Genomic DNA, 16,558 nt, shown 5'->3' with positions numbered 1-16,558 from the left:
GAGTGGGGAAGTGACCCCCCAGCCCACCAACCCTCCCCATTCTACTCCCCAGCATGGTGAGCTCCTCATGTTGGCTGCCGGCACAGGCCTGGCCCCCATGGTACCCATCCTACAGAGCATCACAGACAACGCAGACGATGAGACCTTTGTCACCCTGGTCTGCTGCTTCAAGACCTTTGAGGGCATCTACCTGAAAACCTTCCTCCAGGAGCAGGCTCAATTCTGGAATGTCCAAACCTTCTTTGTACTCAGTCAGGTAAGTGCCCTGAGATGCTGCAGTCCGCTTGGTTCCAGTCCAAGGAGTGGTCTCTTCACCTCAGGCTCTTCACCTACCTGCGTCAGGTGTGACTATGTTCATTACACACATGAGGGAAGGAGCTCAAAGAGGTCTAGGGTTTGTATGTCATGCTGTAGATGGGTGAACCAAGACTTGGACCCAGGCCTGGGTGTATTCCTGAGCTCCAAGGGGTATCACCAGTCCTGTGGGCTGGGGTCTGGATGCAGAATCAGAACAAATTGCAGCCTTAAGGTCTTGGAAGGCAGGACCAGGTAAGTAGCTCTCTTAGTGCTTAGCATGGTGCTGGGCTCAGGAGAGGCTCCATCTAGAACTGCCTAAGTTCACGATATGTAGTAGGCTCCCTGCCACCTCACTTTATCCCTCTAGCTGGACAGCTGTGATCAGACTCATCCAGCTGCAGATACTTTAGCTAAAAGCCCCTTCCTCATTACAGTGATCCATCCTTCCCTCCTCCTAGGGCCACAGTTTGGGGGCCCTCAGCTACCTTTGTTCTGCCTCCCTGTTCTCTGTAGCTTTGCTTCTCTTTCCTGCATCCTCTGGGGCTGGGTCTCCTGCTGGGACCCCCCACCCCCACCCCATTCCCTGTTGCTCAGGGTCAGTCTCCTTAACCTGTACTGTAGATCTCTTCCTCCTCAGTGTCCTCTGTGAAGACAGTTCAAGGGATCCTCAACAAGGTGGATGGAAGGGTCAGGAAACTGGATCTTCCTTTCCAAGCCTGAGTTCTTGAACTCCCTTGGGGCCAGTGGCTGCAGGGGCACTTGTGTCCAAGGGCACAACACTCCACGCCATGCACATAGAGAGGGTCATACGCGGTGATCATTACCAGCTATAGGAAGTGTCTAAGGCAGGGGTGTGAAGCAGGATGAGCAGCCTGAGGGGGAGGGGCAAGGACAAGCTACCAGCTAGAAGCATGTCGGCTCTGCCCAAGAGCCTGGGCCAGGACCATGGCAAGAAGGCAGGCAACTGGCAGGCACACCAGGGCTGCCAGCCAGCCAGCTTTCCCTTCCCACTATGCTCCAGGTGTGAGATACCCAAACGTGAAGATGCCCATTCCCTGCCCTCTAGGCACTCAGCTGTGTATGGGGCGACAGCCCCAGGGCTGGCTGAGCACATTCCCCTTCATGGAGCACTTCTCCATGCCTAGCACCCTTTAAGCACAAGTGTGTATTGACTCTCATTTAATCCCACCACAATCTCATCAGACTTGTATTGCCATTGTGCTCCCTCTTACAGGCGTGGAAACTGAGGCACAGAAAGATTAAGAACAAAGTAATGCCTGGCACTGGTGAATCACACTTGTCATCACAGCTACTCAGGAGGCTGAGATCTAATGATCACAGTTTGAAACCAACCTGGGCAGAAAAGTCGATGAGACTCTTATCTCCAATTGATCAGCAAAAAGTTGAAATGGAGCTGTGGCTCAAGTGGTAGTGCACTAGCTTTGAATAGAAAAAAAAAAAAAAAAGCTCATGGACAGCACCCAGGCTCCAGGACTAATCCAAAAATTAAAAGTAGCACAGCTAGGCTGGGAAGGTGGCTCAGTGGTAGAGCGCTTGCCTTGCATGCTCGAGGCCCTGGGTTCGATTCCCCAGCACCACATAAGCAAAAAGAAAAAAAAAAAGTAGCACAGCTAGCCAGTAGAAAGCTGGGTACAAACAGTACTGCTCAGAGGTTATTCTCTTACTGAACCAGCACAGCGTGCTCATGCTGGAGGATATCCAGGGTACTGGAAGCCAGTAGGGACCCAGGAAAGATTGGGATGAGAGAAAAGGACTTCTAGAGTAAGTGCATTTGAGGTTGGCCTTGAGGGTAGAGGGCTCAGATGGTGACGGAGGCTGGTGAGAGGGCTGGCTGTCAATGGCATGGTGGTGAGTAGGAGTGACTGCATTGGTTCCTTCTGTCCACATGCTCTTGACTCAGGACGCTTCCTCCCCTGCTTGGATCCTGGTAACAGTGTCCTCATGGGCTTCCTGCTTCTGCTAATTTGTCCTTTATCCTGCAGCTGGAAGGACCATCTGACCACATCACCACCCTGCTTCCAGCCCTTTCCTGGCTCCCCATTGCTCTTAGGATCTTGTCCAAGCCCATCGGCCCTGCCAGCCTCTACAGCCTGTCTCCTGGCCCGCCTTCTCTGCATCTGTGTCCTGTGTCACTGGTCCACTTGCAGGTGCCAGTGTGCTGTGCTTTCTGCCCACTACATCTTTGCTCCTGCTGCCCCCCTGCCAGGAGTGTTTTCCCCGACCTTCCTCACACCTGTTCCTCCTTCCCCTGATGAGGTGGAAGTCCAGCCTAGAAGCTCTCCGGGAACCTTGGCTTGGTGTTGGAGTTTTGCTATCACAGCCTGGGCTTCTCTGTTACTGTCCCACCTCTGCCCTGCACTGCGCTCCTCTCTCACTAAAGTTCTTCAGCTACATGCACTTAATGATACGTACACTTAAAAATGTTTACTTAAGGGTGACATTGTCCAAAAAGAAATGTACTCTTTATCTGGCTTACATAACTGTGCGTCTGTCACCTTTATAATAACAATTTAAAACAACAGCAACTAGATTCAGCCACCTAGAGAGAAGACACAGAGGGGCTGGGAAGGTGGCTCAGTGGTAGAGTGCTTGCCTTGCATGCATGAGGCCCTGGGTTCGATTCCTCAGCACCACATAAGCAGAAAAAGCCGGAAGTGGGGCTGACGCTCAAATGGTAGAATACTAGCCTTCAGCTGAAGAGCTGAGGGACAGCACCCAGGCCCAGAGTTCAGGCCCCACGACCGACCAAAAAAAAAAGAGAGAGAGAGAGAGAAGACATAGAGAGGACAGACCATGCACAGAAAGAACACAGAGCAGCAGGACCTTTATGTAAGTTTTCATACTCATTTTTAAAAAATGCTTACTTAAAATAGTAGAAGTTGCCAGGCACTGGTGACTCATGCCTGTCATCCTAGCTACTCAGGAGGCTGAGATCTAAAGGTCACAGTTCAGAGCCAGCCTGGGCAGGAAAGTCTGTGAGACTCTTATCTCCAATTAACCACCAGAAAACCAGAAGTGGCACTGTGGCTCAAGTGGCAGAGCACTAGCCTTGAGCTGAAGAGCTGGAGGACAGAGCCCAGGCCCAGACTTCAAGACCCATGACCACCAACAACAACAACAAAAGTAGAAGTCCCTCCATGAAGCAAAGTAGAACTTTCATTTTATGACCCTGAGGAATAAATTTTGAGCCGAGGCTGGGGGACAGAGGAAGGGGCCCTGCAGTGCTCAGTGAGCAGCTTATGCATGGTGACAGCGCTGCTCCCTGGGACCTGCCTGACATGCAGCCAGAGCAAGACCTGGAGCCTCACCTTTTGAGTAACTTTCCTGTCCCCAGTGCCTAGCACAGTGCCTGGCATGGAGTGAGCATTCAAGAAGCCTTTTCAAAGAGTGTATATAACATGGAAATCTTTTTTTAATGTAAAGTTTTACTTTTTAATTGTTATTCTAAAGGTGATGTACAGAAGGGTTACACTTACATAAGCCAGGTAAAGAGTAAAATGCCATCCCTGTCCTAGCTTTCTCCCAATTTTTCCTTCCCGTGCCCACTCACACGTGGAATAGTTCATTTTCAACATCCTGTCTAATGAATATCACTGCTGTATTTGTTCACCTTTTGTCTCTCCATTTCAGTGCCCCCCGTGCCCTCCCAAAGACAGATCAACAAATAAGACAAAAAAGAAAACAAAAACATCAGCAAAGGAAAAAACCTCTTGTTTCCATTTCATTTCAGTAACTATTATTCTATCTGATCTAAGGCACAGAGACACTGAACGTTTGTGTTCCTCCTTTGGTCTCACTGTGTGTGAATGCCTTGAGTCCCATATTATTTATCATATCCCAGTGTATTTTACATCTAGCTTCTGCATATGAGAGAAGACATGTGACATGACATTGAAACCTTAACACAGATGGACAAAAGCATACAGAGGTGATGGGGATGGATCCAGGAGTGCACCAGGTGCAGCTGCTGCAGGGCAGCGGCATGCGGTGATGGGCCTCGAGCTTTGGGCCTGCCAGCCCAGCCTCCCGTGTGTTCCTCCCTGTGCCTTACCTGCTCTGGGAGGAGACAACTTTCACTGCTGCTGGGCAGAAGGGCTTGGTGAAGGCTGGCTTTCCCCTCACCTCACGTTCCTCATTTGACTCAGCAGAGTGGCTTTGGGAACTCTGAGGACCTCCAGTCACCACCTCTGCTTTTTCCTGCCTTCCAGGAGAACTCTCCAGAACAGCTTCCCTGGAGTTACCGTGAGAAGACCCGCTTTGGCCACCTGGGCCAGGACCTGGTTGAAGAACTGGTGGGCTGCTGCCGAAAGAAGCCATTTGCATTGGTCTGCGGCTCCCCTGAGTTTACTAAGGACATGGCTGGGTGCTTGCTGGGTGCAGGCCTGACCAAGGACTCCTACTTCCTCTTCTAGGCTAGCCTTGCTGCCGAGTTACCAGGTGACCTTGGACTTCTATTTCCTACCTGGTTCACAAGGTTGGGTCATTCCCTCCTGGCATCTTGCTGTGTGGAGGGAGGATGGGGTTGCAGGCACCAGCCTGGGGACCAGGAAGGCCTTCTCTAGTAAGCCAGGTCCACTGCACTCACAAGGCATAGTTGTTGGGTAGAAGAAATGGGGAGAAGCCTCCCTCATCCCTCCAATCAGGGGTCCTGTTAGGGGCTCCTCCCCTCAGCTCAGGTGCTCCCTGAGTATTTAGGGAATGACCCCAGGAGCAGCTCAGGACTCTTTGACGAAGCACTTTAACTTCAGTGCCATGTGTCTGGCATGCTGAAGGCCTTGGGCTCTATGACCTGGTCATGTTTTCAGAGCAAGGACTTGCCCTGGATTATCTATCCATTGGCCTCAAGCCTTTCCTGCTGCAAACAGCTTCCCTCTCAGTCTCCTTTTCCTGGCTCAGGCTACCAGGCTAGAGTTTTTTTTCCCCCAGCAAAAGAAGAAACATGGGAGGCAAAAGCCCCTCCCTCTAACAGGCAGTCAGCTCAGCCCATGCCTTCAGCTCGGTGCCCTGACAACAGTTGCTATGGAGATCTAAAGATAGAGCAGGAGTCTGGAGACCTGGGTCCCTCTCCCAGCTCTGCCCACTGAGTGGCTGCCAATTCAGGTCCACCCAGCCCCCCACCCTACCTCCTCCATCCTGCACAGGGCATGCCCTCTCCAGGGAACCTGGTGCCCCTGGGCAGTGCTCTGCAGTTAATGAATTCCGCTTTTCGCAGCCTGGGCCCCAGGGTGCTGCGCCAGCACAGGCAGACTGCAGGCAGTCCCAGACTTGGAATACTCAGCAGTGGAATGTTGGAATCAGAGAGCCGTGAAACCTTAAGAATGAGACTTTTATAATCATAGAATTGCTGTCCTCCCAGCAAAGCTGAAAGTCTAGCTTGCCAGATGGTCCAGATTCATTGTCTTCATAGGAGACTGAGGCCCGGTGAGGCTGCATGACTCACCCAAGGTGGAGCTGTGACAGCACCAGAAGTCGCACTTCAATCCCAGCTCGGATCTGCACCATGGACTCCATCAGGGCTCCACGGGTACTAGGGACGCTTGCTGGATGGCAACAGTGAAGGGATGGCCAGAAGGATTTCCATTTCTCCTTCCACCAAGCAGGTGTTTTTATCCCACTTACATATTGAAACTTGGAGTGATTTTGATTTGTCCGGAAGGGTTTTCCTGCCCCGCCCAAAAAGCCACAGGAAAACCCAGCCTGTGCCATGGTCACTAAAGAGTCACAATGAACTCAGAGAGAGAGAGAGAGAGAGAGAGAGAGAGAGAGAGAGAGAGAGAGAGAGAGAGAGAGAGAACAGAGGTTTCAAACTGGTAGGGTGTTCATGTCAGGCTACAGGATGTAGCCTCCAAGAACCCTACACACATGGACACAGTAAATGCTCTGAAATCATAAGTCAAGAAGTGTTTCCTTTTGTCTAACTAGATTTCTCAAGCTTCTTCCTATAAGCATGTCTGTGGGGTTCAAGTTCTGTCTTAACAATGTGAGGAGAATAGAAGGCCCTGATGCAGAGCCAGAATTCCCAAACAAGCACTTCGTGCTTCTCCTGCCTGGCCTGTGACTTGGCCAAGATACTTTCCCTCTGTCAGGGCCTCTGGGATCTGTGTCACCCTCCTGCTCACCTGGCCTTCAGTGCTTTGTGGGTTCTATTGATTCTACTCAAGATGCTCAAGGCCAGAGTATGTGTGATGTGATGAACCAGACTGTTCTAGACATCAAAGAAACAACACAAATGAGGCAGATGCCACCTTTTTACTGGGATACTCCCCACTTGGGCATATGTGTTTCTGTGTTGTACTAGGAGAGTGGAGGTCAGGATGTTAGCCTGGGCAGGGCCAGGGCCATAACTCTGCACTGAGAATTCAGGCTAACAAAGCAATGCCCTTACCAGTAATGGGGGGAGGGTCCCACTAAGGGCTGGGGAGTCTAGGGTGATTCTTGTATGTCTCTCTGTACCATTTTAGATATTTGATGTCTAGACAGTAGAGGAGGCCACCAGAGGTAACTGACCATCCTTCCCCTTGTCCTAGAACAGATTGTCCTCCCCTTTCCTGATCCATATAGGATCTGTGGTCTGGCCTCTGGTGGGAATCGCTTATCACGGGACATTGGTAAGGACCCAGCCGTGTTCTTGGTGCCAAGATGCCCAAATTACTCCTGTCACACTTGAGAATTCATGGCTGGTGCTATACTCCAGAGTGTACGTGAGCCCCAGAAGAGGACTGGTCAGGACATGTGAGGACAGCCCTCTTGGGATTGGGGTGAGGTTCCTGTCACTTAGCCAGTTCCTCTCATTTCTCCTGATAAGGGCCTCATGCAGACTCGGGGGGGGGGGGGGGAAGGGGGTGTGTGCTGCTGGGTGACATCACGTGAGGCTGCCGTGGGAGAAGGGAGACTCGTGAGTTCGACATGAGCCCAGGGCATTAGGAGATGAATAGTGTTGTTCTGTGAGCCAGACAAGTCTTGACCCAGAGCTTAAGGAAGATGACAGCGACCAAAGGGCTTAGAGGACTGCTACCAAGGGGCCTTAGTGACAAGAGCCATGCTTGCTTTGGTTCAGGTCTTACCTCTTCAGCATTGCTGCCATTGGTCTCCCGGTCTCTCCCCTCCACACCACTCCTAACACTCACACATCGCTGAGCCTGTCACTGCCTCACCTGAAAGCCTGAAGTCAGGGTATTCATCTCAGCTTGGCTCACCTTGCACACCCGGATAATGCTGCAGCCCCTGATATCCACCCCCCATGCCCCAGATAGGTACTTCAGTGTCGCATACTTGCTCTGCCTAGGCAGCCTGTCCTGTCCACCTCCCATGTGCCTTCCTCTGCCTTCTCCTCTTCCAGCCGTTAGCACAGTGTGACTTTCTAGAGAAGCTCCGCCATGCCTCCCGCACCATGCTAGATCAGTGTGCAGAGACTCTGTTCTTCCTCCGCCACCCTCATCAGACTGGGCACAGCAAGGGCGCATGGGGCCGCTCCACAGCCTCCCTAGTGCACAGGGAACTTACACACCCTGAGGGTGGAATACACGATGGATAAATGAGCAGTATCCAGGGAGCACTTGGCAGGTGCCAGGGTGCTCCCATTCTACAAGGGAGCCAGAATCTTTATGTCATTTTTTTTCTTTTTACCACAATTTATAACTGAGGAAAACAAGACATCAAGCACTTCTCCAAGGTTGTGTAGGGTGACACAAGTTCCAACAAGCTGCAATTGCTATAAAGGTTATGTGTGACATGTAAGTACACCTGCAGATATTTATAAAGATTTTTTTTTTTTTGTCAGTAGTGGGACTTGAACTCTAGGCCTGGGCGCTGTCCCTCAGCTCTTCAGCTCAAGGTTAATGCTATACCACTTGAGCCACAATACCACTTTCAGTTTTTTGGTGGTTTATTGGAGATAAGAGTCTAAATGGACTTTCCTGCCCAGGCTGGCTTTGAACCATGATCCTCAGATCTCAGCCTCCTGAGTAGTTAGGATTACAGGCATGAGCCATTGGCACCCAGCTTATAAAGATTTCTATTGGGGGTATTATTTGAAATAACAAAGACTAAAATCTATTTGTATGTCCATGAAAAAGAACAGAGAAACAATAGCTAGATATATACATGTATATAATCCTGGCTACATGGGGGACAGATCAGGAGGACTGCAGTTCCACGCCAGCCCAGGCTGGAGGGAGTGATGGTGATGGTACACTTCTATCATCCCAGTGATGGCAGGAAAAGTGAACAGGAGGATCAAGGTACAGGCCAGCCCAGGGCGGGGGGGGGGGGGGGGAGAGAGAGAGAGAGAGAGCGAGGGAGGGAGGGAGGGAGGGAGGGAGAGAGTCCCCATCTCAAATAACCAAAGCAAAAAAGGGCTAGAGACATGGTTCAAGCAGTAGATCACTGACCTAACCATGAGTACCCTAGTACTGCCAAATAAATAAGCAAACATGACTGGTCAATGAGCTCCAGGCAGTAGCTCAAAACATTCACTTTGCTCCCATCCTACAGTGGGCTTTTCCTTTCTTGCCTCCATGCGCTTCCATCATTTACTGAAAATTCTTGGTGAGCTCCTACTGTGCACCAGGTAACCCTTTGGTGCAGGAGGCCCAACAGCAAGGAGAATACGTAAGTCATTCTCAGAATTGTGACCTGACAGTCTGTTCTCTCTGAGTGTCCCTCTGCTTGTCCCACCATTGCTGGGAGCAATGGTGGCAAGACGTCTTTTTAAAAAATATGTTGAGCTAGGCACTGGTGGTTCACGCCTGTAATCCTAGCTACTCAGGAGGCTAAAGATCTGAGGATTGCAGTTCAATGCCAGGCTGGGCAGGAAAGTCTGTGAGACTCTTATCTCCAATTGACCACCAGAAGTGGCACTGTGGTTCAGAGTGGCAGAGTGCTAGCCTTGAGCAAAAGAGCTCAGGGAAAGCCCTCAGACTCTGAGTTCAAACCCCACAACTGACAAAAAGTTTTTCCTTCCTTAAATAATGTAGACCTTCAACTCTTATTGATTCTTAGAACCCACAACAAGTAACTTATCTCTTATCAAACTGATCCTCAGTTTGCTCATCTATGAAGTGGGATGTAGCACTATCTCCCTGTGATGAGGGCAGTTTTGTGTAACCAAGCATGGCACCTGACAGCAGTATGAGGCCCAGTTCCCTTCTCTTACCTCTCCTCTCTCTGGTGACCCTGCCCAACAGTGTTTGGACCATGGATAGCTGAGGACATTATTTCTTTTTTCTTTTCTTTTTCTTTTTTGGTTGGTTTTAGGGCTTGAACTCTGGGACTGGGCGCTGTCCTTCAGTTCTTCAGCTCAAGGTGAGCACTCTACCACTTGAGCTACAGTGCCACTTCTGGTTTTCTGGTGGTTTATTGAGATAAGAGTCTCGAAGACGTTCCTGTCTGGGCTGGCTTTGAACCACAACCTCAGATCTCACCCTCCCGAGTAGCTAGGATTACAGGCATGAGCCACTGGCACCCAGCGACATTATTTATTTCTAGACCCTTCGCTGTCAGGTATTCCCTACCCCATGTCATATATGATGTCTCAACAATTTCAGCTACTCAGGAGGTGAGACCAGAAGGATCAAGATTTGAGGCCAATCCAGGTAACAAGTTAGCAAGACCCCCATTTCAACCAACAAACTGGCCCTGGTCACAAGTATCTGTCATCCCAGCCATGTAGAAAGTACAGGGAAGATGATCACAGTTATTTGAGACCATCCCCCACACAAAAATGTAGGACTTTATCTGAAAAAAAAGCAAAAAAGGGCCAGAGGTGTGGCTCAAGTGGTAGAGGACCTGTCTAGCAGGGGCAAAGCCCTGAGTTCAGACAACATACATTTAAAATTCTTATTCCACCAGGTTGAGATATGCCTGTAATCCTATCTACTTGGGAGGTAGAAGCAGTAGAATTGCAAGTTTGAAGCCACCTGGGACAAAGTAACACTCTTTATCTCAAAAATAAAATTAAATAAAAGCAACACAGGGCTAGGGACATAGCTCAAGTGGTAGGATGTTTGCCTAACAAGGATTTAATCCCCAGTATCAAAACACACACACAAAACAATTACCCACCCACCCCACTATAGTGACACATACCTATAGTCCCAGCTACTCAAGAGCATACAAGTTTGGTGCCTGAGCAATATAGCAAAACCCTGTTTCCAAGAAAGAAAAGAAAACAAACCTTATTATTATTTTTCCCATGCTCTGGAAGATTTTGATCCCAAATTGCTTGTATTAAGTCATTATTAATTTATCTCCCATTTTTTATTAATCAAAGACATTGATAGCTGCTGTTCAGAGCTTCTGATCTCTACATCCAGCTGGGAGTAGCACGTGGCTGACATGCTCCTGGCCAGAGGCATAGGAGCTCTACAGTGTGTGTGGTCTGGATGGCCTGCGGAGGGGTCAGTGAACAAACGTTGTATGCCTTTTCTTCTCTAATTGGCCATGAGTGGTGACTGCTGCTGGCCTTACACAGGTGAGCACTGGCAGGCAGAGCAGAGTCTGAGTTCCCAGGCCAGACCTTAGGGTGGGATCCCAGAAGAATCCCAGGTCCCTCATCCCTCAGGGTTCACTCCAAATAGATGGCATGAACCAGTGCCACACAGAAGAGGGTGGGGTTCACGTAACAGGAGGTGGCAAAGCAATCTGTGTGTGGATCCCAAAGGCTTTGGCTGGACACCACCACATCCCCCTGCCCCTTGCTCCCAATGCTGACAGAGCACACGATCTTGTAACGAGGTGGAGTGACAGCCTTTACCAGGTCCCGGATCTCAGCACTCAGAACAGTGGCCAGGTGGGCACATTGAGCAGGATGGTAAGCCACGCTGGCCAGCTTGGAGGGCAGGTGTGCCTGCATCAGCTCCTCTGCCTGGGCACAGGGGAATTTCACCTTGGGCCTGGCTGACCACAGGGGAACCTAGAATTAAGAGAGGAGGAAATGAAGGGTGTTGGTGGCAAGCAGAATTTGGACTTGAAGCCTGTTATGCTGGATTTGGAGCAGAAGTTGGGATGGAAGATGGATACAGAGCCTGGAACACAGGATAGAACTCTAGAAACTGCACTGCTCTGTATGGCAGAATTAACCTGGCTTCCACGTGGCCCCATCTCTAATGAGGCCTGGTGGCCCATGGCGCTGATGCCCTCCTCTCACTGCTACCTCAAGGCTACAGGCCATACCTGCTCCTGGATGATGCTGACGGGCCAGCTGTGGCTCACTGTGGGCTGCGCCTTTGTTTTCAAAGATGTCCGGTTCTGAAGCAAGGAAAATGAGTGTTGAGATGAACATTATTTACTGAATGCCCCTGAGTGTTTGGGGGCAAGATTTGCCTCAGAGCTGACTCTTGCATGGAAGGTGATTCAGGTGAACATGGAGAAGGAGTTGGGGAGGGAAGACTGGGTCGTTGGCAGGAACTCACTGGAGGCAAATTGGCGCTCACCTAGCTGGGATCCTGCCTAAAGGCTGCAGGACAGGCCTCACTCAGAATTAACCCCGCGAGGGATAACAAGGCAGGGGCATCCATCCACCAGCACCCTTCTCCTCACTGGCTAGAGCCTAAGCCCCCAGCATTTGTAGCCTCCCCTGGGTGGGCTCAGTGAAGCCTTTGGTGCATGTAGAAACATCCCATAGGAGCCACAGGCAGACAGGGTGATTCAGGTGGCCTACTGAGTTTACTACATTGTCTCCCTGAATGCTGTCCCTTGGCTTTTTTACCCAAGGCTGACTACTAGTTGAGCCACAACTCTATTTCTGGCTTTTTGCTGGTTCACTGGAGATAAGAGTCTTACAGATAAGAGTCTTTTCCTGGGCTAGTTTTGAACTATAATTCTCAGACCTCAGCTTTCCAAGTAGTTAAGATTACAGGTGTGAGCCACTGGCACCCATTTTATTAATAAGTAAGAAATGAATACTCAAGGGCTGGGAAGGTGGCTCAGTGGTAGAGCGCTTGCCTTGCATGCATGAGGCCCTGGGTTCGATTCCTCAGCACCACATAAGCAGGAAAACAAAAAGTCGGAAGTGGCGCTGTGGCTGAAGTGGTAAAGTGCTAGCCTTGAGCTGAAGAGCTGAGGGACAGCGCCCAGGCCCAGAGTTCAGGCCCATGACTAGACCTCCCCCCCCCCCCAAAAAAAGAAAGAAATGAATACTCAAGAGGTAATGCATTCGTGGAGAATGGTATTCTTGCATGAGGGCTGGGCTCAATATGGTGTCCCCCCTCATCCCATTCCTCCATACGGTGAAAGATCAGGCCAGTCAGCATTGTACTAGTGATGGTTGACGGTAAGCACACACCTGTGGGCTAGCTCCCACTACCCTGTAAAGGGAAGAGGCAGCTGTCCTTTTCCTCTTAGGATGGCATCCAAGAGCACAGGGAAGAACTGTACAAGAACTGTATAAGAACTGGCCCACAGGCCATGTTCCACAGGGTTCATTACCCGCCCCTTCAAGGGGCAATGCTCCCCTAATCTCCAGATAAATGTATCTTTTCTAACAAGAAATCTCCAGATTCTCTCTCCTGGCATTGTTCACCAGCACTTAAGTCTGTCCCGGTTGCTCCTGAGGTAACACCACCAAAACAAAGCAACCTTACCTGGTACTCCCTTGGAGAATAACCTTCTCTCTCTCTCTCTCTCTCTCTCTCTCTCTCTCTCTCTCTCTCTCTCTCTCTCTCTCTCTCTCTCTCTCTCTGCCTATCAGTCTGTTTTTCTGTCTGTCTGTCTCTCTCTCTTACTCTCAGCCTCTCTCCTTGGGGAGCAGCCTGTTGTCTACAGTACCTACTTAAACCCCTTGCCCTGCTGCAAGCTGGTATGTGCTCTCCCCGCCCCCTCGGGTGGCTCCTGATAAGACCTCTGGGGTCCCCAGTCTTCTCCCAGGTGCCCTTGTCCATTCCCTCCTTTCTGAACCTTGATTTAATTAATTAATTAATTTTGTCAGTTGTGGGGCCTGAACTCTGGGCCTGGGCGCTGTCCCTCAGTTCTTCAGCTCAAGGCTAGCACTCTACCCCTTGAGCCACAGCACCACTTCTGTTTTTTTCTGTTTATGTGGTGTGGAGGAATCAAACCCAGAGCCTCATGCATGCGAGGCAAGCACTCTACCGCTGAGCCACCTTCCCAGCCCCTACTAAACCTGTATTTTTTCCTCAATGTTGTAAGGATTTCGCTATCTCCCATTGTCTTAAGGACTAAGTAAGTCATCTGCTTCGCTATTTGGCAAGCAGTTGTGAAGACTTGCTTGGGAAGGGTTTTTGGAGGTTCTTGAGGGAGCTGACTCTAGGGGTTATCCTACTGTCCCCTGCAGGTGGCGGCTGCAGATGCTCTTCTGGCAAACACGTGAGGCCTGGCCCTCTGCCTGGCATACAGCAGAGCCTCAGTGACCGTGCAGTTCTGTTTTCATTCTGTCCTGTTTCCACAGCCAGAAGATGGGCAGGAAGAGGGAGGATGGCCTTGCTCTCCAAGCCCCTCCACCACTCAGGCTGTAGGCCTATGGGAGAGCCCCGCCTCTCACCTTGAACTCCCGCATCAGCCTGCGTGCAGCCAGGAGACCCTGGAGGCTGACCTTGGCAGCTCCTGCCTCTGGGCTTTCAGGAGTTCGGCTGAAGCCCCTTCTTGCTGGAGAACCTGGGGAAGGAGTGTTGCTGCCCTGACCAGCATGGCCAGCAACCTGAAGAGACGGATGTGGAGAATAATCAGCCAGGGGGTATTAACCAGGGTAGTATTACCCCCAGGCTGTGTTTGGAAATACTGGAGGACACTAACACTTCCTCACAGACTATGGAGATTAAGTGTGGTAATGTGCATATAAAGTATTGATCATTGGGCCTGGCATATAATAGGTGCTCAATAAGTGCTTGTGGAAGAAATTAAAGTCATAAAAGCAGTTCTTAACTGGGTGCTGGCAGCTCATACTTGGCAACTCAAGAGGTTGAGATTTGAGGATCACAGTTTGAATTCATCCCTGGCAGGAGAATTTATGAGACTTGTCTCCAATAAACTACCAAAAAAGCCAGAAGTGGAGTGGTGGTTCAAGTGATAGACTTCAGTACAAAAAAACACAGGGAAAGTACCCAGGCCCTGAGTTCAAGCCCCAGGACTGACACACACAACCACACAAAAATTCTCTCTGAACCCTAGTCACTAAACAATGAAACGGACCCAGTAATCTTAGCCTGCAAAGTGGTTACAAACATTTTTGTGTGTGTGAGCTGGAGGATTGGCCTCAAGGCCTCACTCAAATAAGGCAAGTGTTATGTGACTCACCTACCCCACCCCAGCCCTTCTAAATTTTATTTTGAGACAAGATCTTATTAAATTGCCCAAGCTGGCAACCTTACATGTGCCATCCTGGCTCATTCTCTGAGTAGCTGAGATTATAGACATACACTATCATGCCCAGCCACATTTAAAAATCAGTTGAAATTAATGAACGCCTAAGGAGAGCTCACCACAGAGCATGTATTTTTCTAAATCCTTCACAGATATTAACTCATTATTTCACCTTTTCAGATAAGGAAACCGAGGCATAGGGGAAGTCACGTAGTTTGACCATGGCTGGATCTGAATGTGCTTAGCAACCAGTAGGAGTTCGATAGTTGCTCTAATGGGGAGCAGAACGTTTTTTTTTAGACTTGGTGATACAGAATGATGCCAGCTGGCGCCGGGTTGTGAAGGAGTAGCGGAGGCGTGGTGTGCAGGGGGTGGGGTAGGATGAGGAGAGGTGAGGTCAGGAGGACCAGAGCTGTGAGCGGAGGCAGCAAAACCTTCAAGACCATTCCCCGGAGGTCCAGGGGAAGTCCCCAGGGCCTCTCCGGAGGCAGGAAAGGGCCCTTTATACAAGCCATGAACTTCCGCTAGTGAACCTTGGCTTGTCAGAGGCCCCCACTTGGCCAAAGAAGCAGGACTAATTGGTCATCAAAGGAGGGGAGGAGAAAAGCTGGAGCAGCAGGAGGCTTCCTTTATGTGTCTCCTCCCCCCACCCCACCCCCACTCCTGGCCCAGCAACACCTATCAGGACCCCTTCCCTTGTGATAGCCAGACCACCTTGGCTCATGGGCAGTGGGTCGGTGGGCAGCTAGCTTTTCTCCCAGTTCCTTCTCTGCGCTTTGGGCAGTAGTGGCACCCCCTGGGAGGGCCATGAGGATGGCTGGTTGCAATGACCTCCATAAAGTATGGGTGGCCAGGCCGCCCCAGCCTTTGCCAGACTTGCCGCTAGCACTCCTCCGCTGTGGCTGCAGACACCCACAGCCCCTTCCCCTCCGGATCAGGCATTCGGTTCTTTCAGAACCCCATTTCATACGGTGGGAGCTGGGGTTCAGGAAGACGGGCATGGGTTTCTCAGTGTGTCAGATCTGACTCTGGGAGTTCTGAACCCAAACCTCTCCCCTAAACTGTGGCTGATGGCCGTGCCCGAGCACTGTTGGGGACTAGCAGCTCCGTGGGAGGCCCCTTCTCTTTCTGACCCCCTATCCCATTCTGTTTCAGGATAGCAGGTGCTGTCTCTGTCCAGCCCTAGGTCTGGGGCAAGACTTTGGGGTTCAGGGCCTTCTTTTCCTCATCAGTGGCTTGGGGACAGAACCCCCCCCCCACACTGTGCTGAACTAAATGAGATGTGGTCCCTGGGACACAAAGCACACATGACAGCAATTCCAGCCCCTCCCCTTCTCACTTTTTTCCCATTGGCCCAGGAGCTAGAGGCTGTGAAGGTTACACTCTTGTCTGGAAACCCCTGGGAAATCTTGTCCTTGTCCTGTCTGGCCTTCTGGGACATCATTCCTGGCAGGTGGCATTCACACCCCAGCCTCTGGGAACAGGAACAGGACAGAGTGACTGTAAAAGAAAAATAGAGATTCAGAGAGATATGGTATCCCAAGTGCTGAGATTATAGGCGGGTGCCACCACGCTTGGCTTTCTCTGCCTCTTGTATTCATTCATCTTTTGGACCCTTCACCTCTTTCTCCTGTGTTCTGCTTCTTTTCTCCTTCCATCATCTAAGAACCACATTCCCACTCCCACAGTATAGCCCCCAAGGTTTCCTTTCAGGCTCCCGTAGAAATCCCGAGCACAATATGCCCATCATACCAGGCAGGATGCAGAGGACAGATGCTGCTCCCTGGTGTTCCTACCTCCTGGCCTCTATCACAGGGCCCATAGTCATGGGAAATTCCCCCAGCCATTAAGAGAAAGATGTAACTCTTAGGATTCAGGGGTAGCCTCTTCCCAAACCCAGGCCTCAGTAGAACAGCACTAACCAGCA

The 16,558-nt window shown here is 50.6% G+C and overlaps 1 protein-coding gene across 2 annotated transcripts; it reads left to right on the top strand.

The window, feature by feature from the left end:
* The first annotated feature begins 61 nt into the window (after nucleotides 1-61).
* Nucleotides 62-6,061, top strand: LOC138838028 (NADH-cytochrome b5 reductase-like). 2 transcript variants are annotated; one of them, XM_070037033.1, is made up of 3 exons: nucleotides 62-256; nucleotides 4,527-4,755; nucleotides 5,726-6,061. In XM_070037033.1, exons 1-2 carry the CDS (start codon nucleotides 68-70, stop codon nucleotides 4,728-4,730), a joined length of 393 nt encoding a protein of 130 aa, XP_069893134.1. In that variant the 5' UTR covers nucleotides 62-67; the 3' UTR covers nucleotides 4,731-4,755; nucleotides 5,726-6,061. The 2 variants fall into 2 exon arrangements, with proteins under 2 accessions (XP_069893134.1, XP_069893133.1); XM_070037032.1 differs by having other exon boundaries at nucleotides 4,527-6,061.
* Nucleotides 6,062-16,558: the final 10,497 nt, after the last annotated feature.

This window comes from Dipodomys merriami, unplaced genomic scaffold (assembly GCF_024711535.1).
Source record: "Dipodomys merriami isolate MVZ:Mamm:240054 unplaced genomic scaffold, mDipMer1.0.p SCAF_28, whole genome shotgun sequence".
NCBI classification, from domain to species: Eukaryota; Metazoa; Chordata; class Mammalia; order Rodentia; family Heteromyidae; genus Dipodomys; species Dipodomys merriami.
Note: the sequence above shows the minus strand (reverse complement) of the source record. Positions and strands in the feature narration are given on the sequence as shown.